Source organism: Tenrec ecaudatus, chromosome 1 (genome assembly GCF_050624435.1).
Source record: "Tenrec ecaudatus isolate mTenEca1 chromosome 1, mTenEca1.hap1, whole genome shotgun sequence".
In the NCBI taxonomy this organism is placed as follows: domain Eukaryota; kingdom Metazoa; phylum Chordata; class Mammalia; order Afrosoricida; family Tenrecidae; genus Tenrec; species Tenrec ecaudatus.
The window spans coordinates 12,512,748-12,538,354 of NC_134530.1; the positions used below are offsets into that span (position 1 = coordinate 12,512,748).

At 58.8% G+C, this 25,607-nt stretch overlaps 1 protein-coding gene across 6 annotated transcripts; it reads right to left on the bottom strand.

The window, feature by feature from the left end:
• TYK2 (tyrosine kinase 2) lies at positions 1-25,042 on the bottom strand. Of its 6 annotated transcripts, none has more exons than XM_075546806.1 (26): positions 24,978-25,042; positions 22,933-23,071; positions 22,233-22,442; positions 16,169-16,292; positions 15,932-16,079; positions 15,471-15,634; positions 12,380-12,746; positions 11,780-11,953; positions 11,547-11,704; positions 9,206-9,314; positions 8,935-9,124; positions 8,748-8,851; positions 8,468-8,623; positions 8,294-8,381; positions 7,040-7,167; positions 6,265-6,400; positions 6,023-6,177; positions 5,443-5,593; positions 4,914-5,011; positions 3,906-4,098; positions 3,594-3,712; positions 3,147-3,319; positions 2,840-2,957; positions 2,283-2,393; positions 2,022-2,184; positions 1-81 (listed from the first exon to the last, which is right to left on the bottom strand). In XM_075546806.1, the coding sequence occupies exons 3-25, from the start codon at positions 22,426-22,428 to the stop codon at positions 2,050-2,052; spliced, it is 3,495 nt and encodes a 1,164-aa protein (XP_075402921.1). In that variant the 5' UTR covers positions 22,429-22,442; positions 22,933-23,071; positions 24,978-25,042; the 3' UTR covers positions 1-81; positions 2,022-2,049. The 6 variants fall into 6 exon arrangements, 5 of the variants coding, with proteins under 5 accessions (XP_075402921.1, XP_075402898.1, XP_075402905.1 ...); XM_075546783.1 differs by lacking the exon at positions 1-81 and adding an exon at positions 1,420-1,875; XM_075546790.1 differs by lacking the exons at positions 1-81; positions 24,978-25,042 and adding exons at positions 1,420-1,875; positions 23,458-24,580.
• Between the last annotated feature and the right edge of the window lie 565 nt (positions 25,043-25,607).

Here is a 25,607-nt window from a genome sequence, read left to right on the forward strand (position 1 = left end):
AAGCATCTCAGCGCTGGTGTGGGTCTCCATGTGGCTCGTCCAGCTCCAGGGCTCTGGCTCCATCAGGGTCTCTCCTTATGGCTTGTCAACAGGAATGTGAAGCAGAGAGAGTGTGTTGTGCTTTCGAATTAGGTCATCAAGCTGCGGCCTGTTTGACAGGCTAAACTCCACCCCTTCAGTCTTAATGGGCTCAAGTTGACACCACATTATGTAACTTCCACTGGTTCTTTCGACTTGGGCCAAATTGCCTGCCATATTGTCTGCCTTCAGCAGCCTGCCAACTGGCCTGCAGCCCTCGGATCCGCTGGATGCGGATCCATCCACCTTTGCACCCACCAGTCTGTGGGTGTCCTGGACTAGCGGCCCCCATAGCTACATGAGTCAGGAGAAGTTTCCAGGTAACAGCTGACCCATGGACTAGAACTAGACTCAACTTCCTTGCTTCTACAGTTATACAATTTCCCCACTAGTTTTGCTTCTCCAGAGAACTCAGCCAAATACACATTTCCTTGTACCTGGAAAATTCTCTGGAAGCAAATCTAAGAAATAAGCAGGAAGAGGACAGTGGGCTCTTCCCTGGAGGCTGGCTGAAGGACCACAGGAGGAGACGTATTACTGCCTGTTCTTTTTCGACTTTGGACCATGAAGATAGTTTTTTGCATTTAACCTTTTTTTTTTTTAAGCAAACCAATAAAGGAAAGGACCATGACCTTTGGCTCGCTTATGTAATTATGAATGAAAACAAGTCGTAATGCACACTCGGTCACTAAAAACATAGGCACCGATAGGGAGGTACACATCGCCCTGTGTATGGTTTCCCACGGTGAACCAGGGGACTCCGTTCCCATACTGTGGTTGGTTGTCAGCTCCATCCAGGCAGCCCTCGGATTCGTGGTGAGCCTGTCCCCTACCTGCACGATTGATTGCTAATGGATCAAACTGCTACGATCCACGAGGTTTTCATTGGTCGCCAGGCCTTTCTTCCTAGTCCATTTTTAGCCAAGAAGCTCCGCAGACACTCGTTCAGCATCTTAGCCACCCGAAAGTCTCCAGGGACAAACAGTTAGGGGTGGTGGCGGCTGTGCCTGAGGTGCCCTGGCTGGGGACTGAACCCAGGTTGTCTGCATGAAGGGTGAGGAGTCTACCACTGAACTCGAACTGCCTCAAAAAGAGGTTTTTTTCTCTTAAAAATAATTTTAAAAAAAAGGATGGTGAAAAGTTCATTTTGGAAACTGTTTTTAAACAGTGGCTGCCGTTAAAGTAGTAAGTCTGGCGAGAAGGGGTGCAGTACGCAGCGGTCTCTCCAGGCATGCCGTGGGGATGGGGGCGGGGGTGGAGGGGTGGGGAGGACGGCACTGCCTGCCTTTCTCACGTTTGCTGACATATCAGCAGCTCCAGCGCTGGCAACCACCACCACGATAAGAACATGGAATGTTTATTGAGCACTTCCGGTCTGCAATCTCTCGCTAAGCATTGCACACACATGACCTTGTTAGTGCTTTACATCCGGCCCTTAAGGTAGCAAACAGGAAGGTCCCCATTGACGAGATGAGAATGGGGGCCCAGAAAGAGGAAGCCATTCACTGGAGGCCCCAGAGGGAGGAAGGGTAACGCTCGTCGAGTCGGATCTACAGGGCACGTGGGACCTCAGAGCGTCCACTCCACAAGTGGTTTCTGAGGGCCTTCCGTGTCCGGCACGGGCCTCAGTGCTGGCCGGTTTCCCCGAGGCAAGATACGGTGTAACAGCAGCCCAGCTGCCTCGGCCAGTGCCTCCTGCTGCCTGCTGTCCTCCAGAGCAGCCCTCAGCCAGCGCTTCTGGCTGGACCAGGGTTCCCAGGGCCCGAGCCTCCAGCAGAGAACGGAGCTTTGAGTCAGCTGGGAACGGGAAGAAGGCAAGAGGATTGACTTCAATCCTACTTAGGGCCGAGGCCCGCGTCAGGTTCAGGGCCAAGGCAGGAGAGTCCCTGCGGCCAGGGTCTCCAGAAAGGAGACCGGCACAGGGGTAGGTATGGTGGTCCCACCTCCTGAGACAGGAGCCGCCAAGGGGCTTCAGCCCAGGTTGAACACCGAGGGGGCCTGGCCTTGGTATTTCTTCTGAACAGTGTTGAGGATGGGGATGAGGTTCTGGAAGGTCGGGCGGAAGGAGGCCTCCTTTTCCCAGCAGTGCTTCATGAGGTGATAGATCTGGGGAAGGCAAAACCGGACAGGGGTTGGGGTGGCGTGGGTCCTGCTCCCTCCACAGCCGGCAGGCAGGTCGGGGCAGGGGATGGAGGTGGGCTCACCTCGCAGGGACATGCCTCTGGTCGAGGCAACCGCTCTCCTTGTTCCAGTAACTCCGTGAGCCTCAGCACCGTCATCTGGCCCGGGTTGAAGCCAATGAGTTCCATGAATTTCTAAGGGAGACACCCGACAAATCCAGTTCAGGAGGCAGCACTGCTCAGTGGTCAAGGGCCCACACTGTGGGCAGGGCTGATTAGTGAGTGGGTTCTAACCCACTCCCCTTCGCAGCTACAGGGCCTTGGATTAGGACTTCGCCTCACTGGGCCTCGGGAATTTCTCCACCTGTATAACGCGGAGGTAACAGCCTCCATTGGCTGGGCCTATGGTGAAAGTCTGAGAAACTAACATTCAGAGACGTCTGAGGCGAGCTGGCTGTTCCGGAGTAGAAAGCCTCACCGGAAGGAGTGAGAATTCTGCCACTAACATCGGGAGTGACCTGTTTTTACGGGTCAGGCGGGGCCGGGAGGGAGCTGAGACAGGTGGGAGCCTGGAATCTCAATGTCCTTCTTCCTAACACCTCTGATGAACTCCACGGTGGGGGTAGGCGCCCAGTGCTAACCGAAGGAGGGCTCTGGCTGGAGTCACAGCGGGTCAGCAGCTCGTAGAGGGTGACCCCGAAGGACCACACGTCAGACGCATAGTAGAACTTGGACTCCTTCAGGCACTCGGGGGCATACCTGGGAGAGAGGGCAGGAATGTACCTAGGTAAGAGGTCAGCACAGGCTCTGGCTGTGGTTAAGGGCCTCCCCTGGCCCCTGCTGGAGACCCACCCGGGGAGGGAGTCGTTTCTTTGGGACCAACATGGATCTCCTCCACCCTGCCAGCTGCAGGCGACCCTGGCACCCTCCCTCGCCCCTCCTGGTCACCAGAACGCAGGGCTGTCCCCATCCTCGCGCACGCGGTAGTAATCGTGGCCTTCTGGGACGGCTTTGGCCAGGCCAAAATCCCCAATCTTGACCAGCCTGCCGTGGTCCAGCAGTACGTTGCGCGCGGCCAGGTCTCGATGGATGTAGTGCTGGGCGTGCAGGTAGGCCATGCCCTGGGGGTGGGGCGGTTCTGGTCAGCGAGGGCCCTGGGGTAGGCACTGAACATAGGGATCAGTACGGCTGGGGGCCGGGCACGAGGCCCTGCCAGGAGAGCAGGCTGGCTGGCAGAAGGGCCCAAGCGAAAGGGGGCCTGGCCCAGAAGGTGGGGCGGGCCCTGGCGAGGGAACGATAGGCGTGGCTGAAAGAGTAAGTGGGCGGAGCTCGGGAGGGGTCAGGGACTAAGCGAAAAGACCTGCAGCAAGATGGGCGAGCGGGTGCGGGCCCCACCTCGCAGATCTGCCGGGCGAAGAGTAGCAGGTGGGCCAGGCCCACGTGGTGCCGGGGCAGGTAGTCCCGGAGGCTGCCCAGAGGCACATACTCCATGACCAGCTGCATGGACTTCTCGCCTGCAGCCGAGAGGGGCACCCATGGGGACATGTCAGGGAAGGCCCGCCGTGCCAGTCTGCGCCCTGCAGCGCCACCGCTGGGCCCCCAGGCTCCGCCCCAGCCACGGGTGGGCGGGGCCTCCTAGCCAGGCCCATCCTGGACCCCGCCCCCTGCCAGCTCAACCCGCCCAAAGGGCCCAGCTGGCCCGCCCACCTGGGTCTTCGCAGCAGCCCTTGTACTTGACCACGTGCTCGTGGTAGAGCGTGCGCAGAATGTCGATCTCGCGCCTCCAGCCGGCGCGGAGCTGGGGGCCGCTGCCCGCCTTCAGGGCCTTCACGGCGACCATCTCGCCGGTGCCGTCGTTGGTTGGGTCGTAGCAGTACAAGGTCACCTTACCGAAGTGGCCCTGGCGGGGCGCGTGGGCATCAGACCCATCCCGAGGCCCGCCGGGGCCATGCTCCCGGAGCCCGCCCCATTTTGCCAAGTGTGCAATTCTACTCGGGGGTGGGGGGTTCAGGTGGCGGAGGGAATCGGCACTGGGCTGTTAGGTACAAGGCTGGCAGTTCAAACCTACTGGCCGCTCCAGGAGCCTCGGAAACCCTAAGGGGCAATTCTACTCCATCCGAATCGCGAGGTTGGAATGGGCAGCGGGGGTGGGGGTGTCTGTTAATTGCCAAGGGCGCTCGCTGTTCACACCCATCTGCTGCTTCTTGGAAGCACGGGGAGGCTGGCTGTTCCCAAGACTTAGTTCTAGAAACAGGAAGGCGCAATTCTACTCTGCCTTGTAGGGATCAACTGGATGGCAGTGGGCTTTTCAGGCTTCCTCGCGCCGCGACCCTTTCACATTTCATCACTGTCATTTTGTCACTGTGATGAATCTTCATGTAAATAGCAGATATGCAGGATGTATTTTCATTGTTACCAATTGAGCCGAATTAAAGCCTAGTGATTAATCACAAGCAATATGTAATTGTATATAGTGAAATACTTGTGTTTTCCCATGGTCTCAGGCGACTCCTGTGAAAGAGTCCTTTGACCCACCCCCAAATGGGTCCCGACCCATAGGTTGAGAGCGGCTGTTCTAGGCGGAGCCCTGCCCACCTCGAGGCCACGTCCACACTCCAGGAGCACCTCCTGCAGGCGCGACTTGGAGTCACTACGCCCCGAACTCCACCCCCACCAGCTCAGACCCCACCCCGGGCTCTAAGGCCCCGCCCTCACCTCACCCAGATCCCGGATTTTTTTCAAATAGCGCTTGTGGAAAACGGTGGGGTCGGTTGCCAGCGAGTTGGGGCTCACAGCCAAGACGTCAGAAAGATCTGGAAGGTACGCAGGGGGTCAGGCCAGGCCCAGGCCTTTCTTTCCTGGCAGACCCGCGTTTGTGTGTGGTACAGGGGAACCCCAAGATGCTCCCTCAGCATCCCATCCCAGAGGTAAAACGACCCTCCTTTCTCCGCCCCTCACCCACCGCAACTGGAAAATTCCAATTCCTATCCAAGGTGCCCAGGCCCGCTGCACCCAGGGCCACACCTGGAACATTCCGAGACTGGAGGGCACAGGCCTTCCATGGAGTGAGGGGTCCCCACCACCCGTCCCATCTAACTCCACCCTCCACCCCACGTTGGGGACGGGCTCCCAGCAGCTGCTGGTCATGGCGTGAATTAGTAAAGGACACGCCCCCAAGGCACCCTGCTTCACCCAGCCTGCTGGGCCGCCCCCCCCCTCCCCGGGCGCTATGGGTGAGGCTTACTGTGCGGCTGCAGCCTCGTGAGGTCCCGCAGGACGGTGCGGAAGGAGGGCCGCTGGGCTGGATCGTATGTCAGGCACTGCCTGGTGAGGGTGGCCAGCTCTGGGCTCGAGGGCTCGGGCAGCTGCTGCCGCTTCTGATAGAAGCGCTCTTTCTGCGGGGAGGGGACTCTCAAGGGTCAGTGCCCGGTTCCTGGGCTGTGGCCACTTTCTCCTGAGTCAAGGCGGAGGCTGCACTGGCCTGGTCTAGGCCCTGCTTATTCCCATTTTACAGAAGAGCCAACTGAGGCTGGGCTGGGAGCAAAGATAGCCGAAGAGCAGGGGCCCTGCTGGCCTGCAGCTTTGGCCAACCCCTGGAGGCTCCTGCCCGCTGTCCCTCTCACCACCATCTCTGGCAGCCCTGGTGGGGCCTTGGGGAGCCTCAAAGGGCACCCTTGGCACCACAGCCCTTACTGGCTCTCTGGGGCCACCTCTTGAGAAATGACAATTGCCTCTGGCTGATGGGACTACGTAGGGCCCAGTGCCTCTCAGTGAGGGAAGCCCCAGGCCTTCTCTGGGGGGAGGGCGGGGGTCCTCCAACATACCTCAGAGGGGCTGCGGCCCTGCAGGGGGGCCTCGCCGTCAAAGCAGATCTCCAGCAGGGTGACACCGAAGCCCCACTTGTCGACCGCAGGGCTCAGGCTCAGAGCCCCACCAGGTAGACACTCGGGGGCCAGCCAGGGGATCCGCTCCACCCGCTCTGGGGGTTGGGGTCAGAGGTCACTGAGGGTGAGGGGCATGGGGAGACCACCCTGTGGCCCTGTGCCCAACCAGCGCGGGGCCTCACCCTCTCTGGAGAGCACGGCCAGGCCCACGCCGGGGTCGCTCAGCTTGATGAAGGGGCTGCTGCCTTCCGCCAGGCCAGGCCGAGCCAGCAGGATGTGCCGGCCACACACGCTGCCGTGAACCAGGTGCTTGTCCTCCTGGGAGATGGGGTGGGTGCAGTTTGGGTGTCACGGTGGGGGTGGGTACAAGCCCCATCCCAGGCAGCTACCACAGGGACAGTCCTTGGCATTATTGGACTATCAGTACATTGTCAGGATGACCAGGTAGCACTGGGGACAGAGCTGGTGGCCAGCATTGGAAAGGGCAGGCCAGAGGACCCCTGTCCCTGCTGTCCGCAGACCCATGCCAAGTGGTTTTCTCCAGGGCCTCGGCTTGCTCAGCTGCCCCCTCTGCTTGGAGCTCCGCCCTCACGGCACCTTCCTCAGCTGGCCAGCTCCTCCCTGCACCGCACGCCCCCCCCCCCAGCTCTGCTCACCTTCTTAGCTGTCACTCAGCACACTAGTTTCCCCAGGGACAAAGATGATGGTTTGGTTACGGTTTTGCTGCATCCTGAGGGCCTAGGATTGGGCCTGCCCCGTCCCTACCCCAGGGGTCCCACTCAGAAGCTGGGCTGACTGGCTTGAGTGTGCAGCACAGGGCCTGAGGTGCCAGGCTGGGGAGCTGGGAGAGGCACAGGGCCGTGCGCTGAGCAGTTTGGGGACTCTGCTGGGTGCTGCAAAGATCTCCCAGGACCCCCCCCCCCCAAGGGTCCCCTCGGCCACTCCCAGGCCACACACCAGGTAGCTGAGGGCGCTGGCTAGCTGCTGGGCCACTGCCACCTTCCAGGCCACAGGCACACGGCCCCTCTCCCGCCACAGCCACACGTCCAGGGGGCCGTGCTCCACGTACTCGGTTACCAGGATGTCTGCAAAGGCCCAGCTGCTGCAAGGACTGCCCACAGGCACCCACCCTGGGAGGGGCTTGGGCTGGGACTGGGTGGGGAGGGTGTCAGGGCAGAGCCTGGGCAGGGCAGGGTGGGGGGCTGGGCTGGGTTGATCTAGAAGGTGCTGAGGAATGGTGCAGAAGAGCATGTGACTGGGGGGAGGGCCTAAAGGCAGAGTGGGGCTGGAATGAGGTTGAGAGGCCCGGAATTGGGGTGAGAAGCAAGGGAGAGAGTTGGTGCTGGGGGCGGGGGGGAGGACCCGGTCCTGGGGCTTTGAGGGGCCTGCATTAGGGGTAGAGGTGTGGTGGGTTCCTATCTGGGTAGCACTGCAGGGCTAGGTCACTGGGGTGAGAGGGGAGCTGGGGGCTGGGTGACCCAGGATCAGGGAGGAGCTGCGAGCTGGAGAAGCTGTTTTAGGTCAGCGGTTCTCAACCATCCTCATCATGCTTCAACCCTTCCTCACATGGTGACCCCCCCCAACCATAAGATGATTTTCGTTGCTACTTTATCACTGTCATTTCGCTACTGTGATGAATCGGGCGACCCCTGTGAAAGGGTCGTTTGACCCCCAAAGGGGCTGCGTACGACCCACAGGTTGAGAGCCGCTGCTGTAGGCAGAAGGTGGGGATCTCAATGAAGTCAAGAAGCTAGGTGCAGCTGCGGGGAGCACTGCAGGAGGGTGATGGTCAGTGTACCTCGGGACAGGGACCGAGTCTAAGTAACCTCAGGGGAAAGGGGGAGGACTGGGGTGCCAACAGGGGATGGGGATCTAGGGAAAGTTGGGATATCATGAGGGAATGGGGTGCAGGGGAGAGCAGGGGTGCTGTTAGAGAAAAGCATGCAGGGGAAGGTTGTGGTGTCATAGCGGAAAGGGGTGCAGAGGGAAAATTGGGGTATTATCAGGGAGTGGGGTACAGGGGAGAGTTGGTTCAGGTATGGGGTGCAGGAGAGGAATAGGGTATTGTCAGAGAACAAGAGTGCATATAGGATGGGGGTATATTCAGGGAAGGGGTGCAGGGGAAAGTTAGGGTGTCCTTAGGAGGAGTGTAGTGGAGGGGAAGGGGTGCAGGGAGTTGGGGTCTCACTGGGGGCAGAGGCAGGCACTCACTCTCAGAGCCTTGCACGCAGACACCGTGCACAAAGGCCAGGTGTGTGTGGGAGACCTGGCTCATGAGGCTGGCGATCTCATAGAAGGCCTGTGGGACAGAACCGTAAGGGGTCTGAAGATTTCCCCCCCCTCAGACCCCACCCCATCCCCCTACCCTCAGCCACGCCCACTCACCAAGGCCATGTCATGGTGCTGGGGCTCCAGCACCTTGAGCACCACTCGGAGCTCCTGGGCCCCGCCGTGCTCCTGGTCCTCCTCGGGGTCCCCGTCCCCCACACGCAGGAGGCCCTCATACACGTTGGTCCTAGTGCCCTGGCCCAAGTGGGCAAGCTGAGGGGGGGCAGTAGACAACGGGACCATGGAGGCAGCTAGCCACAACACCCCCCCAGCCCCCACTACACACACCTGGGGGATCTGGCCCTGGTGCCGCAGCCCCCTCCCCTCCCCCACACACCTGGGTGATCTGGTCCGGGTGCACCCGGTAGAAGCTGAGCTGGCCGATGTTGAGGGGCCGGGTGTTAGCTTGAGGCCCCCGCATGATGATAAGGTTGGAGAGCTCTGGGAGTGGGGAACTGTGTCACTGAGGGCTCCTGGGTGGAGATCCCCCACTGGCCCCCCGGCCCTACCCTGTCCCTGGGTACCTCCTGGCCTGGGCAGGCAGTAGTGGCGCAGAGAGAAGCAGTGATCCCCGGCACTCAAGCAGCAGTCTTGTAGGGCAGCCCTCAGCGCCCCGATGCTGGGGAAGGCCTGGTCCCAGCCCTCCAATCTGAAGGCTCCGGCCTGCAGCTCCACCGTGAACTTCCGCAGGCGCACGCTCCCCGAGCTGGGTGCCTGGGGGCAAGCAGGGGTGTTGGTGAGTGGGGCACCAGGCATGGGTGCGCCCACCTCAGCCCAGGCCCTGCCCGGGCCCACCTGCTCTTGCTGGGCCACCGTGAGGATCAAGCGGTAGAGGTGCCTGGTGCTCCAGTGGATGAGATAGTGACCGTCCTCGGGCCGGAGCTTGGCCAGCACAAAGGGATCCCTGAGCAGAGGACAAAGGGGCTCTATCAGGTCCCCCGGGGTCACTGCTGGACCCACATCTGGGTACTCAGAATGAGTCCGCTGGGAGACAAATGTCAGACACGGCCACTCGTGGTGATGCTGATGCTGACACACACACACATCCGGATGTAGCATGTCACAGGGATGCAGACACGCCGCAGGTAACAGCTGTGTGTCACAGTTGCTCTGAGACGGGGAGACCGCCTCGGGCTAAGTCACACAGATGCCAGACTGACACCCCCAGCCACAGCTACAGCCGCTCCCAGGGGGCCACAGACTCGGTAGCTGGTCACATACCCACCCCCAGCCACAGCTGCTCATGTGGTGCATCGGTATGGCCAGACAGAGCAGTGGTTCCCACCCTGGCATGGCCCACAGACCCGCGGCAATGTCCCCCACCTAGTGGTGACAGTCATGGGCCTTCGCCTCCCTCTGAGGACCAGCGTCATGAGACCTGCACTCCCTCTGGGAGTGGAGTCCCAGGGTCCCAGTGGGAGAAGGGGGTCCCTAGGAACAGCGCCCACGATGGGACAGGCGGGTCACCACAGATCCTGGCCTGGCAGCAGCCACACACACCAGGTGATCAACGACAGACAGAAGCACTATCAGAGCCTTCACACGCAGCCACACACGCCACACACGCCACCGAGCCGCCGAGAGATGACGTGCACATTGCCAGGGCTGCAAGAGGTGCAAGACCCCACGCACTCCCTGACTAGCCACGGGGATCTGCAGTACACAGTGCCCCCAGCCCACACCCACCCTGCCCTCCGCTGGCCACTGGTCCTTTCAAACACATCCTGAGCCCTGTCCCTTGGGCCTGTGTGGTGGTTGGATGATTCTGTGTCGACCAAACATTCCTGGGTAGGAATGGGATCTGTCCTGTCAATCAGGTCCCAGTCTGATGATGCCTCCTTGGGGGGTGTGGAAGCCTGGGATCCTCCCCTTGTCACTGATTCCTACACCTTCCTGCTCACTGGGACCCTGTCCCTGACCCCGAGGGCTGCTGGAGTCTGAAGAGGGGCCTGTGGACGAGCATCCGACCTGGGGGTCTGAGCTGCTCCCCACCTGATTGCTTCTTGATACAAGGTCTTTCCTATGGGCATGGAGGCGTGTCACAGGACGTGTTTCTGCAGACCACCAGCCAGGGAGCATCAGAGGACGTCACCTGGCCACCTGGCGTGTGTGTGTGGAGGGTCCTAGATGTCATCATGTCTCCATCACCACATGGGCAGAAGGGACCCAGAGATGTACGTGGGGGACAACAGACACCAGGGGAAGACCAAGGAAGACCCCAGGGCCGGCAACAAGGAAGAAGACGTCGACAGGGCCGACACCCACCCTGGTGTGAACTTGGCCCCCAAGCCCACGAGGTCATCACTTTCTGGTCTTTAAAAGGCCCACTGTGTGTGGGATCTGGCTACAGCTGCTCTCAACCAAAAGCTGTGGCCACCGAGTCAGCTCTGACTCCTGGCGACCCTAGAGAGGGTTTCTTGGAATGGGATAGTGGATACGAGTGAGCTGCTTAACCTCAAGGTCTGCAGTTCAAAACCACCAGCCACTCTGCAGAAGAAAGATGAGGCTCTCTGTTCCCATCAAAGGTTACAGCCTCAGAAACCCACAGGGGCAGTTCTGCTCTGTCCTAGAGGGTCACCATGAGTCGGCATCGACTCCATGGCAGTGGGTTGTTTCTTGGTTTGAGCGAATGTTAATCTTTATGGGCAAGGCCAGCCTCCTCTTTCTGCTGCAGATCAGCTGGTGGGTTTGAACTGCTGGCCTTGGGCTTCGCAGTCCACCACCTAACCCACAGCACCCCTAGGGCTCCTTTTATTTATTTATTTATTTAATTTATTTTAAGGGCTCCTTCTATTACCCCCAATACAGTGGAAGATGCAAAATACAAATCTACCAATAAGTCTAAATTGCCCAATTTTTAAAGCTACAGAAAAACAACCGGTATCCATAATGATAGCCCAAACCCACATGCTCGAGGGCAGTCGCCCCTATGCTCTCCCTGCCACCCTGGAGTGTGGCACATGCCCGCACACACCACACATACCCACACGTGGCATCGTGCATGTGGACATGCAGCCGCGAGCATGCACCTGCAAACCCTTTTCCTCAGACATGCATGTGCACACACCACGTTTTGGGTACGCAGTCCCTCCAGCTCAGTCTGGCTGGCAGTCGTGGTGCGGGGGGGGGCACTCACAGCAGGGGGCCATGGACACCATCCTGGATGCTCATCACCAGCCGGGGAGGAGCCACCTCGTGGCACAGGTAGTGGCTGGAGTCGACTGTCAGGCGAAAGTAGCCATCCACCAGGGACACCAAGGACAGGGCCTCGGCCCGGGAAGGCAGGGTCAGCTCCTGCAGGCAGGGGGCTGTCAGGGGGGTGTCCTGGCTCTGCCGCCCCCTCCCCGCCGTCCCTTGCCCAGGCCCCACCAGGCGTGTGTTGTCCTGCCGACAAACGCTGACACGTTGTTCCTTCACCACAAGGTGGCTGATGTCCTGGAAGTTGCAGAAGGAGGCCCAGGGTGCTGGCTGCTCAGCCGCCTCTTGGGCCTCGCCCTTCTTCCGGGCAGGGCTGGCTGGTGGATCCCTGCTGCAACCAGAGCCCTGGAAACCAGCCCATGGGCCAGAGGATGGGTGGGTGGGCGCTGAGCAGCCTCCTCGGTCATCTGCCTACTGACCACGCCCCATCGGGGTGGGCAGGAGCGCAGACCACTCCCCCCAAATACATGTTCCTGGGCCAGACTTCCAGCAGGGCAGAGAAGGCCTCTAACTCCCTCCCAGGTGTGTGCTATCCAGAGTCGGGCAAAGGGGCACTCTGAATGGATGGGGTCCAGAAACCAGTCATTCCCTAAGAAACAGACCCCAGGGGGTGGACAGACACCCCGACACCCCCACAAAGCCAGGTTCCAGCAGTCACATGGGGAAGATGGCTCTCCCTGCTATACCCACACACAGATTCAAACACTGGCCTGCCATGGAGGGCCCTGCTCACCCCACATGGACCTCCCCCACCCCCAGCACCCTGCTCACCTCTGCCTGTACTGGCCGCCACTGAATGCCCGCAGTGCCCGTCACCAGCAATTCGTGGGTAGGGGGTCCGGTGGCAGGCTCAGGGCCCGGGTCCCCAGGGGGCTGCCCGGAGCCCAGGGTGCAGCTGGACGCCCCCTCAGCCTGGGCCAGCAGCTCCAGGTGGCACACGGGCACGTGCTCGGCGGCAAAGCGGGGTGCCAGCTGCTCGAGCGTGGCCAGGTACTTGACCATGACGAGCTGCTGGGAGAGGCTGCCGGGCTGGAAGGCTCGCAGGAACCGGCGGAAGATGTTGCGCAGACGTAGCCGTGTCAGCGCGCTCCGCTGCCGGATGTGGTGCCGGAAGGAGCGCGGGATGCAGTCCTTGAAACTGGGGGGCAGATGCAGGGCTGTCAGGGCCTGGTGGTGGTGGGGGGGCTAGGGGCCAGGCTCAGGGACATGGGGGGGCCACTGGTCAGGGGTCTCGTTGGAGGATGTGGGGTTAGTCAGGACTTCTCCAGGGGTCATGGGGCCTCAGAGCCCAGACACAGGGTGCTGGGCTGTCAGGGTAGAGAGAGAGGGGCCAAGGAGCCTGGGGGGAGAGGGAGGCAGCTCAGGTCTCTGGAGCAGACAGCTGGACTGGACTGGGCTGTAAGCAGCTCTCAGACAACTTCCTCCATCCTCACCTGTAACAGCCCCCCCAGTGCCCACCCCTAGGGCAGGTGAATGAAAGGAGTCTTGGCACACAGTGCTTCAGATGCCGCCCAGCACTGCTGCCCAGCACATGTTAGCCTGACTGCCAACTGGAAGACTCAAGGGCACCTGCAGACCTTCCGGAGAACCAGCCACTGACAAGTCCATTCCGACACACACGGGGTTGTTTGGATCGACTCCGCAGGGTGGGAGACGTCGCTAATCTTTCAACTATCGATAGACCAGCATCGACTCTGACGCATAGGGACCCTGTAGGACAGGGTAGATCTGCCCCTGTGGGTTTCTGAGATGGGAGTAGAGAGCTTTGTCTTTCTCCCGGAGGGGCCGGTGGACTTGAACTGCAGACCTTGCAGTTAGCCATCCAACTCATAACCACGATGCCACGAGGGCTCCTTGAAACAGGACATCAGAATGACTCTCCTCTTGCCTGTGAGGCGATTCCGGCTCATTATAACCCCCAAACCCGCTGCCATCGAGTCTGTGCCAGCTCATAGTGACCCTAGAGGGCAGGGTAAAGCTACCTCTGCATCTCTGAGACTGTAACGCTTTGCTGGAGGAGAAAGCCTCTTCTTTCTCCCGCAGAGCGGCCGGTGGACATGAACTGCGGATCTTGCAGTTGGCAGCCCAACATGTACCCACTGTGCCACCTGGGCTCCTGCTCCCACAGAGACTGACAGCCTTGGACACTCTGTGGGGTGGCTCTGCTGGACGGCTGTAGATGGGCTCTGAAGTGTCCGTGAGGCAATCACTGAGATGGGGTACTTTTGATGGTGGACAGTTTCACCATTAACAAAACAGGCAGGCACAGTTCCACGGGGCCCCTCTGGCCCCCGATATAGCCCTGTTCTTGGTCCTCCACGTGTGCCCTTCTCCCCCTGGCCTCCAGCCTCCATCCCAGGTCCCTGTACCATGGTCTCCAGGTCCCTTACTGCCCAGGGCTCCTGCCCTTATTCCCAATCTTCCAGGGCTCCCCAGCACCCTCAGAGGGCAGGCCTGTGATGAAGGCATAGCTTTCTACGTTCAGTTCCCATAGAGAGAGGCCGGCCCTTTACCACCTTTGCCTCTGGGCCAAGGGAGGGCCTGTTCCCTCCATGGCCAAGGCTGTCTGCACCTGGATGACACCTGCTCTCCCTTCCAGTCTCAGCAGAGGAGTCAAACCTACACCCCAAACCGGCCCCGTTGCCGTCCAGTTGATTCTGGCCCACCGGGACGTCACAGCTGTCAGCTTCACAGGAGCAGGTGGCCGCAGCGTCCCCTTACAGAGTGTCTGGGGGCTTGAACCTCTGACCTTCTAGGTCAGGGGTCCTCAAACTTTGTAAACAGGGGGCCAGTTCACTGTCCCTCAGGCCCGTTAGAGGGACGGACTATAGTTAAAAAAAAAAACTGAACAAATTCCCGTGCACACTGCACATATCTTATTTTGAAGTGAAAAAACAAATGGGGCAAAAACACCCAGCGGGCCGGATAAATGTCCTCGGCGGGCCGCATGTGACCCGCGGGCCCTAGTTTGAGGATGCCCGTGTTAGAGAGTTTACCGCAGTGACACCAGGACTCCTGGTGGCACAACCAAACCACAACCAAATCACTGCCACCCAGTCAATCCTGACTCAGGGTGTTCCTATAAGGCAGGGCAGAACTGCCCCTGTGGGTTTTTACAGGAGTAGAAAGCCTCATCTTCCTCCCAAGGAGTGGCTGATGGCTTCAAACTGCTGACCTTGCTTGCGGTTAGCAGCTCAACACCTAACCACTATGCCACCGGGACTCCCTGCCAGCACAACCAAAACACAACAACAACACCTGACTGCCACCAAGTGGATGCAGGGATCGGGAACTATGTCCTTGACCCAGTCTTGGGCTGCCTCCTCCAGGCAGCCTGTCCTGATTGTCCCAGGCCTCCTGGCAATGCAGGGATCCCTGGGGTTGTCTGTCCCTGGAGCTAAGTGGCTTCCACCTCCCCAGACTCCCGCCTCCTTCCTGCTCTTTTATTTTAATGAGTTCTCAAATCCAAGGGGCTCTGAGGCTTTCCCCAATCCCCTCTCCTCCTGCCCTGCCCCCAGCTCCCTCTGCTCCAGCTGTGCTGGCCTCCTCACTGTCCCTCCAACAGGCGGGGCACCACCCAGCCTCGGGTCTTTGCACTGGCTCTTCCCTCTGCTTGGAATGCTCTTCCCCAGGTCACTGCTCCCTCTTTCACCGGCCTCAGGTCTTAGAGCCCCTTCTCTGGAAGCACCTTCCCTGACTCCCCATCCCCGCCCTGACCAGCCCCGCTGCTCCTTCCTGCATAACCGTCACAGTCTGGACATCTGAAACCCTGGACTTGGGCCTTCGGTGATTCCTTTTATCACGTGTCGCCCCTGAGATCGGGTCACACCCCCTGCACCAGCCCTGCCCCATTCCCGGACACCTGGTCTTCTTGGCCACCTCCTCCAGGGGGACACCGAGGCAGAGAGCCAGGTGGCAGAGGTGCAGGAAAGCCATGCCCAGGCTCTCATTCTTGAAGTGGCGGATCTGCTCCTCGCTGGACAGCTCCCCCAGGGAGACCACATCATTCACAAACTCGTGCTTGCCCTGGGGGTGGGGTCGGCAAAGAAGGGAGGAAAGCATTGAAGGGCCTTCAGGACACCTTGGAGAGGGAAGGGACAAAGCCAACACACAGCAAGAACAGACAGCACTAATCAATCCTGGCACTTATTCCCTTGTAACTCCCGGAGTCCCAGCTGAGGCAAAGCATCCCTGACGGCAGGCCATGAAATCTGCTGTCAATACTGAATTGGGGAGGAAAGTGGGGGTTCCTCATGCGCACCCGAGTTTCCCACTGATAGGATATACTCCCCCTCCCTTCACCCCAAACAGCCTTGCTCACACCTGCTCAAAGATGTACTCAAAGGAAGCTGGGTCTAGGAACTGCAGTCCCCCCTCTGCTGGATGGGAGGAAGCCTGGGCCCCAGGGGGCCCGCAACGGTACACAGTCGGCTCCTGAGAATTCATGCCATGCCAGTTCCGGAAATAAAACCTGCAGGCAGGAGATGGGGCATCACGGGCTGCCCTGCAATGGAGCCAGGGCAGGAGTGTGTGTGTGTGTGTATACATGCATGGGCCCACCTCATACGGAAGTGCAGGATGAGGCTGCTGTCTCTGGGGACCTCCAGGATGTGGCTTGGGGGCAGCCAGACGTGGGCCTGGGCATTGAAGAGGGCGAACAGATTGAAGCAGGAAGGGGTGATGCCTGGAACAGGGCAAGACAAGGCCAGGACTCAGACCTCCTGTGGCCATCGGCCCCAAGAGCCCCAGCCCCTCTGCCTCCTTCACACGCCCTCCCTGGGCCTCTTCCCCGCTGGCTCTTCTTCTCTGGCTCATGGGTTAGCAGATAGCTCAGTGTAATGCCCAGGCTGAAGCTTCACAGGAAGACTACACTTCCCAGCCTCCCTTGCAGCTAGGATGCAGCCATTGGATGCCTTCTGGTCAATGGGATGCGGGCATAAAAGGGTCTGCACATTTCTGGGCTGGCCACTCCGTCCTCCAGTCGCCTTCTAGGTCCCAGGGATGGTGGGGGCCCCTTGGGCTGGGTTGCAAAGCTTTGAGGGGTGAACCACCTGCCAGGCACGAGATTTGATTGGGCAATCAAGTCTAATGTCCCCTACAACACGAGCTGTACATGAAGAGCCTGTGCTTGTGATTGTATTCCATTTGGGATGGGCTGTTCTTATCCTGTCAGTGGGAAAGGCGTTAGTGTAGGGGGTCTGAAATCAGTCTTGTAAAAGAGCAGGTTAAGTCAGGATGAAGAAAGCAGGGCGAGGCCCTGGGAGACAAAGGCCAAGCTTCCTGAAGACCGCTGGGACAGAAGCTGTGGCGAGACCAGGGCCTTCCTTCAGAGACTCCGAGAGAAAGCCTTCCCTGAGTACAGCGCTGAGGAGCCCTGAGGGCAGAGTGGGTTACAGGTTGGGCTTCTAACTGCAAGGCCAGCAGTTCGAAACCACCTGCCCGTCACAGGAGAAAGATGGGGCTTTCTGCTCCCACGAAGAGTGACAGCCTTGGAAACTCACAGGGCAGTGCTGCCCTGCCCTGCATGGCCGGGAGTTTGGTTTTGGGGTTTGAATTCAGACGCCCCGCCTCCTAACTGTGAGAAACGTAAGACTCTGCTTATGAAAGCCCTTCTTGGTGGCATTTCTGTGACAGCAGCAGTTGATCACTAAGACGGACACACGGACTGTCTCGAGCTGAGAGGGTTATGGGGAAGTTTGTTACAGCAGCAAGACCCATCCTAGGCTGACTCACGATTCTGCAAACCACTGGCACGTTGCCTGGTCTCTTCCCGGCGACAGAAGCCGCATCCAGCTCCCTCTCAGTTGTCTCTTCGGGGACACCACAGGCCCCCTTCAATGTACCCTGTGCCATACAGGCCTCATCTGCAGTCCCTAAACCTGGCCAGTTCTTCAAGCCGGAAACATGACCTTTGCTTCCTTCCAGGCCCTCCATCAGCTCGAGTTCTGCTCTGTCTGCATCGCCCACTTGGCTAGGATCTACCCACGCCGGCCTCCTCGGGAGTCTCGCAGTCTCCAGGTTGTCCAGCACCCCCACCCCAGCCACAGGCTTAATTCTTCTTGGTATCAAAGGTTTATCAGCAGAGTCCACTCAGAATCACTTTTTTCCCCCCAATCATTTTACTGGGGGCTCATACAACTCATCACAACCCATCCATCCATCCACTGTGTCAAGCACACTTGTACATTTGTTGCCATCAACATTCTCAAAATGTTTTCATTCATTCATTCATTTTTTTTTTTTCAAAGCATTTTCTTTCTACTCGAGTCCTTGGTATCAGCTTCTTTCCCCCCCTCCCTCCCCCGTCCCTTTCTCATGAACCCTTGATAACTTATAAATTATTATTTTTTCATGTCTTACACTGACTGATGTCTCCCTTCACCCACTTTTCTGTTGTCTGTCCCCCTGGGAGGGGGTTATGGGGAGATCACTGTGATCAGTTCCCCTTTTATCTTCCCCTTCCCCTTCCCCTTCCCCTCCTGGTATCAATACTGGTCCTGAGAGGTTTATCTCTCCTGGATTCCCTGTGTTTCCAGTTCCTATCTGTACCTGTGTACATGCTCTGATCTAGCCAGATTTGTGAGGTAGAATTGGGATCATGATAGTGGCGGGGAAGAAGCGTTTAAGAACTAGAGGAAAGCTTTATGCTTCGTTGATGCTATGCTGCATGCTGACTGGCTCATCTCCCCATGACAGAATCACTTCTAAACACCCACATCCAGTCAACTGACTTGCTCTTCCTTCCTTCTCCCCAAAGGGCCCGCAGAGACCTAGGTCTGTCACGTTGCCATCGCAGACGTCTCATTCCTGTCTCCTCTAGGTCGAGGCAGTTGGCCCCGCTGTGGCGGCCGCCAGTTTGACAGGTTTCAGTGGAGCTCCCCCAGGATGGGAGACCAGGAGCATGGACCTGGAGAGCTGCTTCCAGAAAGCAGCCGATGAAGAGCTAGGGGAGAGGGCGACAGACTCTGACATAAAAGCTCACACTCACTGCCACTGAGTCAACTCTGTCTCCTGCTGACCCTCTAGGGAAGGGTAGGACAGCCTCCTCTTTCTCCCTCGGAGTGGCTGCTGGTTTCGAACTGCTGACCTTGTGGTCAGCAGCCCCAACTCAAGATACACGAGCTGACCAGTGATTGTGAGGATGGCACCGGACTGGGTTGTTTTCTGTTCAGTGTGGGGCCACCGTAAGTCAGAGCCAGCTCGATGGCAGCTAGTGAAGCCAACATTGACACTAGTCTTCAATGTTGCTGGAGGTTCCGACCCACCGGGGCCCTACCCACAACAGAACGAAGCGTTGCCGGTCCCGCGCCGACCGCACATTGTGATGCTCCAGCCGGTGTGGCAGCCACCCTGCCAGGGCCTCTTGCCTAGGGGCTTTCTCCTTTTTGCTGCCCCCCGACGTCCCCGAGCAGGATGTCCTTCTCCAGGAACTGGCCTCTCTGGACAACACGTCCAAAGAACGTGACAAAGGCGACAAAGGATCGCCCGCCTCCCTTCTAAGGATCGTTTGGGCCTTGCTTCCTCCAGGGCCGACCTGCCTGTTCTTTCGGCACTCTGTGGTACTTTCAATCTCCTACTTGGCCAGCACCATAATTCAAATGCATCCATTCCTCTTCAACCTTCCTTATTCCATTTCCACCTGTCATCGAAGAGGGAGGAGGCCACTGAAATACTGTGACCCGGGCCTGACGTGCCCTAGTACTCAAAGAAACATCCTTGCCTCTGGACATTTTTAAAGAAGCCTTCTTCAATGTTACAAACTTTAAAAGCTTCGTCCACATTGTGGGGAGCTGTGGGTTGTTCCTTTTTCCTGGCCGTTTAGTACTCCAGTGTTCAACTATGCCGTGCTTCTTCCTGTTGATGGACGAGGTACACGTGGCGGTCCTAAACGCCCTTGTCTGCATCTCCTGGGTCACACAAGCTGAGTGTCTCCAGGGGGCCATTCTGAGAAGTGGAATTTCTTGCCCTTGAGGAATGCATAGGGCAGTTCTACCCTGCCCTACAGGATCTCTATGAGTCGGCCTCGCCTGGAAGGCAGAGAGTTTAAAGAATGATAATTGAATGCAATCAAAACACCAAACCTGTTGACATTGAGTTGACCCTGTCAGACAGACCAGAACTGGCCCCCTAGGGTGTCCACGGCTGTCTTTTCCACCGAAGCAGACCGCAGCAGCCTTTCCTGTGGTGTGGTTGGCGGGTTCGAACTGCCGCCTTTTGGTTCCCAGTCAAGCACTTCACCAGGTGTCACCAGGACTCCTTCCAATGTCCTTAGAGAATGTCAGATTGCTCCCCAACGTTAGGGCCTCCGCCTGTCCTGCCCTGCCCTCCCCCACCTCACCCCCTGCACCAGCCCCAGGAGAATGTCTCCCTGGTGACAAGAATGTTCTAAAGAACCCATCTCTCTCTCTCTCTCCTCAAGCCTTCCAGGGCTCCCTCCTGCTCCCTGGGAAGGCCCAGCCCAGCGCCCTCGGGAGCGTCCTCCCGAGCCGGCCCCTGTCGGCTGCGCTGTGGTTTCAGTTCCCACTTCCCTGAAACTCTCCGGTCGATGTGCCAGCTGGGTTGGATGTCGTCTGCTTCCTCAAACAGGCCACGTGCTCTGGGCTCCCTGCACCTGCAGGTCCCTCTGCCAAGCATGTCTCCTCCCCTCTGGCAATCCCACCACGTCTCTGAGGAGCCAGCCACGGATGGATGGGAAAGTACAGGGCCGTGCGGCCCCTCCCTGGAGGGCCCGGGTCCCATGGGAGGCAGTGAGTAGGACCTCAGGGGACTTTCCAGGGGGGTGGAAGTGGATGGACTTCCTCTCCTCACCCCCATGAAGTGCATCTCAGGCGCTCTAAGCCCTTGCGGGCCTCGGGTTTACCTGGGACCCACTGGAGAACCTGAAACCCACATTCCTTGTCTCTTGGTTTCTACCCATCTGAGCAAGACGGAAGGACGGGAATCGGAGTGAAAGTGGAAGGTGGTTTCTTGGACTCAGGGGCGGCATCAAGCATGGCCTCTTCTACTCTGAGACCAGAAGAACTAGATGGTGTCCGGCTCCCATGACCAACCCCTTTGGGCAAGGGACCCAAGAGAAGCTTTTGGGAATAAGGCTCCTCACACAATTCCTAAAGAAGGCCAGGCCTCTGTGGACTAAGGCGCCCCTGACACCCAAGCCCTGGCGTAGTCCATCACCTCACCCTCATGCACGGGCCGGACAGGGAATGAGGAAGACCATGAAGGACGGGGGCATTCGAATGACGGTGTTAGGAGGCGGAATGTGCCGGTGGGCTGTCAGCTGACGGGACAAATCCGTTCCCGGAGAAGTCCAGCTGGAAGGCTCCTTGGAAGCGAGCATGGTGGACTCTCAGTCTTTTGGACAGGTCATCGGGAAGGGGCAGTCCCTGGAGAGGGGCAGCAAAAAGGAGGAAGGCCCCCTCACAGCACGGAATAACACACACGGGCTGCCACAAGGCACTCGGGCCTAAGGACGTGAGGCTGGCGCAGTGCCGGGAGGGGTTTGGTGCTGCTGAACACAGGGTTGCTGTAAGCTAAACCAACCCCACAGCCCCCAAAGACACCCACTGACCCAAGATCAACGAGAGGAAGCCCCCATGCTACTGTCCCAAGGTGCCCTGAGGTACTCCTGAAGTTCACCTTGCTACCGAACCATAAGCTGGCTTATTAAGACAAACAATACCCTCACTACCACGAGGCAGGCAGGCAGGCTCTTACTCAATCGACCCTATGAGGCACACGTTCAACACTGACCCCCAAAGCTAAGATGAGGGGGCCATTCGCCCCACGGAAGAAAGGGAACCAGGAGAATGCACATGGTGAGGAGGCCAGGAATGGCCTTTGTCAGAAGGGTGGAATGGACACCGAGTGTCTGTGCACTGTCACCTACCACACAAGGAGACGTTTCCTTAAGAAGGAAAATGACCAAAGAAACTCTAAACTCTTCTCCCTGGCCTTGAAGCAAGGCACTGTTAAGATACCGTGTCCCCACCCCCACTTCTCCCCAGCCAGCTCCCACCTAGGAGAGAGTCTCCTCCCACCCCTCCTGCGTCTCCCCCTGCCCACTCTCCCCCCCCCCGCCCTCAATTCTCCTCCCTTCCCCCCCCTCCCCGCTGTTCACTTGAGTCAGGGCAGTGCCCTCCAAGGCTCCCAGCTCCCTCGGAGTAAAAACCGACTTGTACAGCCTCTCCACCCTCCCCTCCTCTCGTCTGCCCCTTGCCAGCTCTGTTCTTGCTCTGGGGACCCCTCACCCCCACCCCAGGGCCTTTGCACTGGCTCTTCCCTCTCTCCTGCGATATGGCCAGAGCGCCCGCCCTCCCTCCTGCCCCACGCTTTGGTTCCAATAGCACCTTCTGAGGGAGGCCTTTTCCGACGAGCCCCGAGGCCCCTCCTCGGTGGCCGAGTTTCTGCAAAGCCTCAGGCTTCCTGCACACTTTCCCACTGTGTATTTATGGTGCTTCCCCACTAGGCTGGGGCGGGGGGGGGGCATGCTAAGGCAGCACTGGCTGAATAAACTGACAGGCAGGCAGGTGAATGCATGGGCACGGGGCTCCCCTGCTACAGGGTTGCTCCCCACCCCCAGTCCCCTTCAACCATGGGGCTGATGACCCACTGGCCCGTGACTCACCCAGTCTGTGTGCGATGTGGAGACAGATGTCCTCGGCTGTCAGGGAGCCCTCGCTGAAGGTGACCCAGGGCTCCCCGCCATCCGGCCCGGCCCAGTGCAGAAGTACACGCAAGCTGCCTCCCGTGCCCACGGCCTGAGCTCGGTCCCCAGAGGCCCTGCTGCCGCGGGCAGTGGCCCCCCACTGGCACAGAGGCATGCTGCACCCCGAGGCTGCAAAAGGAGGGTTGCCTGTCAGTTGGGTCTCACCCATTCTGGCCGGACTCCACCCTATCCCAACTTTCCCACTGTGTAGGGCCTCCACCTGCTTCCACCTCTGCTTGCCCAGCTGGGGCCCTGAGAAGGACCCTGTGGCCCTGCCCCCCTGGGGCCTTCACCATTTCTTTCCGGTCGATGCTGGGTCACAGAGACGCTGAAGGACAGAGCAGAACTGCCCCTTCCGGCTTCCAAGGCTCACCCTGCCCTACCTTCCTCCCGCAGAGCCAGTGATGGGCTCGAACTTTCGGTGAGTGGCTGGCTGCTTAAGGGGCCTGATTTCATGACCCAGCCTCGGTCTCCCCATCCAGTCAAGGGGGCTGGGGCCAGTCTCCTCCTCTAGTCATGCTCACAGAAGCCCACCTCCCACTCCCTCTCTGATAATTCGCACCAATCTCAAGCTCCCCTCTGGCCCCCAAATACCCAAGCCCATGGGGTATACGCTAACCCGGGCCAGTCCTGGTGGTCCTGGTGGCAGCTCCGACAAGTCACTCGGTCACTCGGGGCCCCAGCGTCCCCCTCGGGAGGATGGAGGTGCTGAGAATATCTCCATCACAGGATGGCCCTGCCTTGTCTGCATCGCGTCACTGGGTCATGTATGGGGGGAAAAATTAAAGACCAACTTTAAGGAAAGCAAGGGGTTGAGTCACGAGGGTGGGTTTCAGCTTCATGCTGTTTCCTTTCAGGCCCAGGCACCTGCCTCCCACGGCTAACTCCAAGGTGTCCCCAGCCCCTCTTGACTCCGAGGAAACCCAGCCCCGAGGACTTTTAGAGAGCAGGACCCAGGGCCAAAGGATTCAGAGACCTCCAGAGTGGTCAGAGAGGAGCTGTGGGTGGTCCCACCACCATGTTGCTGATTTAAGGCCACGATGTTGCTGTTGATGTTGTTGTTAAGGTGTCAAGTCTGCTCTGACCCACAGCGACCCCTCGGCACGACCGAAGGAAACACTGCGCAGTCCTGGGCCATCCTTACCATTGTTCCTCGGCCTGTGCCCATCGCTGCAGCCACTGGGTCAATGCATCTTGTCCAGGGCCGTCCTCTTTTCCGTTGCTCTTCTACCAAGCATGATGTCCTTCTCCAGGAACTGGTGTCTCCTGACAATATGTCCGAAGTACGTAAGGCGAAGTCTCGCCATCCTTGCCTCTACGGAGCCCTCTGGCCGTACTTCTTCCAAGACAGATCTGTTTGTCCTTTCAGCAGTCCATGGGACTTTCGATATTCTTCCCCAGCACCACAATTCAAACACATCAGTTCTTCTTGGGTCAGCTTTAACTAATTCCAACCCCTTTCACATGCATCTGAGACGATGGAAAATACAATGGACTGGGTCGGGCCTATCTTAGAACTCAAAGTAATACGCTTGTTTTTCAGTACTCCAAAGGAAGGTCTTGTGCAGCGGATTTACCTCATGCAATGGATCTTTTGATCTCTTGATGACTTCCATCAGCATTGATTGTGGATCCAAACAAAAACCTTGAATTCAATCTTTTCTCCACTTATCCTGATGTTTCCTATTGGTCCAGTTGTGAGGATTCGGGTCTTCCTGACATTGAGCTGTCATCTGTACTGAAGGCTGCCAGCCTTGCTCTTCATCAGCAAGTGCTTCAAGTCCTCCTCACTTTCAGCAAGCAAAGTTTTATCATCTGCATCTCACAGGTTAATAAGCCTTCCTCCCAGACAATGATGGGAAGGTGAAAAAGGGTTGCCGGAAGCCTCCGCCTCTTCTGGAGAGCTACTGGCAGGAAGTGGGCTGGGCACAAGGCCCAGATGCAGTAACTGGCTCATGGGGTTGTTAAGTGCAGAGAAGTGGATTCCAACTCAGTGACTCTACTTCGAGCAGAAAAAACCCTGCCCGGCTGTCAGGACCGGGCTGTCTGCTTTCAGTAAAGATTGGCACTGGGCCCAGCAGTGCTTCCTTCTCGTCTACGCATGCTCACTGTGAGTCCCAGAAACCTTGGGGTGCAGTTCTATGGAGTCCCTGTGGGGTTGCTGAGAGTGGGTTTGCTTTAGGGTCTTAGTGTCTATCAGCGTTTGAGAGGAGATTCTAGGGCTAGGCCTTCTGGAATGCCGCCCCCTCCTTCATCATCTCCACTGGACCTTGGACCCAGCTCTGATATGGGGATGCGCTCTTGACATGAACCTTTTCAAACTGGGACGGCAGTCGGCGGGAACGGGTGCCTAGACAGCAGCAGATGCCCAACCGCAGCCAGCTGCCCTGCCTCCCACCGCTGAAGCCCTTCTTGATGACCTCCGGGTCACCCCTTCCCTATATCCCCCACCCCCCCCCAAAAAAAAATCCCTTGCCGGCTACTCAAAGCGACCCCACAAGGCAGAACACTGCCCCCGCGGGATTTCCAAGTCTGACATCCTTAGGGAAGCACAGCGCTACATCTTTCTCCCACCGAGCGACTGGTAGATTGTCACCAAAATCCAGCGCTTAACCATTGAGCCACCAGACACTGCCCCTCGGGAGGCCCAATCCCCAAACTCACCTTGCCCAGGGGACTTCCGCTGGAACTTCAGTCCCCGCCCCTCTCGGCGGGAGCCACCGCCCGTTCGCCCCCCGCCGAGGCCGCCTCCCATTGGACGCATGAAATACGCACGCTCATTGGTTGCGTTATCCGCCTTCACGTGTTTCCATTGGTCTCTTTTCTTCCCCTTCCTCCATACGACTCTCTGATTGGTTCTCCGGCTCGCTGCTCGTTCCGCGAGGATTGGCTGAGCCGGCACCCGGAAGTACTACAGTCTCATCGATTGGCTGCCGGGCGGGCAGCTTCCAGGAGGGGCTGGCCCGCGGGGCTGGGCGGCCCGAGCCTGGTCTGTGCCGCGCGGGCGGCTCTCGAGAAGCCCACCGGTTCCGCAGTCTGGCTTCCGGTCCTCGCCCCGACTCTCACCTGGGCGTCTAAAGCTGCAGCCTTCCCCTCTGTCGTCTGGCTCCTCATTCTCCCCTTCCTGCCTCTCCACCCTGTCTGCCCTGCCAGCCCCGCATGGCTGGCTAAGACCCCCTTCCTGCCTCGGAAACCATTCTTGCCCACCTGCCCTCTTTTCTCTTCCAGTTACCTGCAGCCCTGCCCTGGTTGTCCAGGTGATGGTGGTGCTGGTGGTTCTGTGCCCTCGTTGTT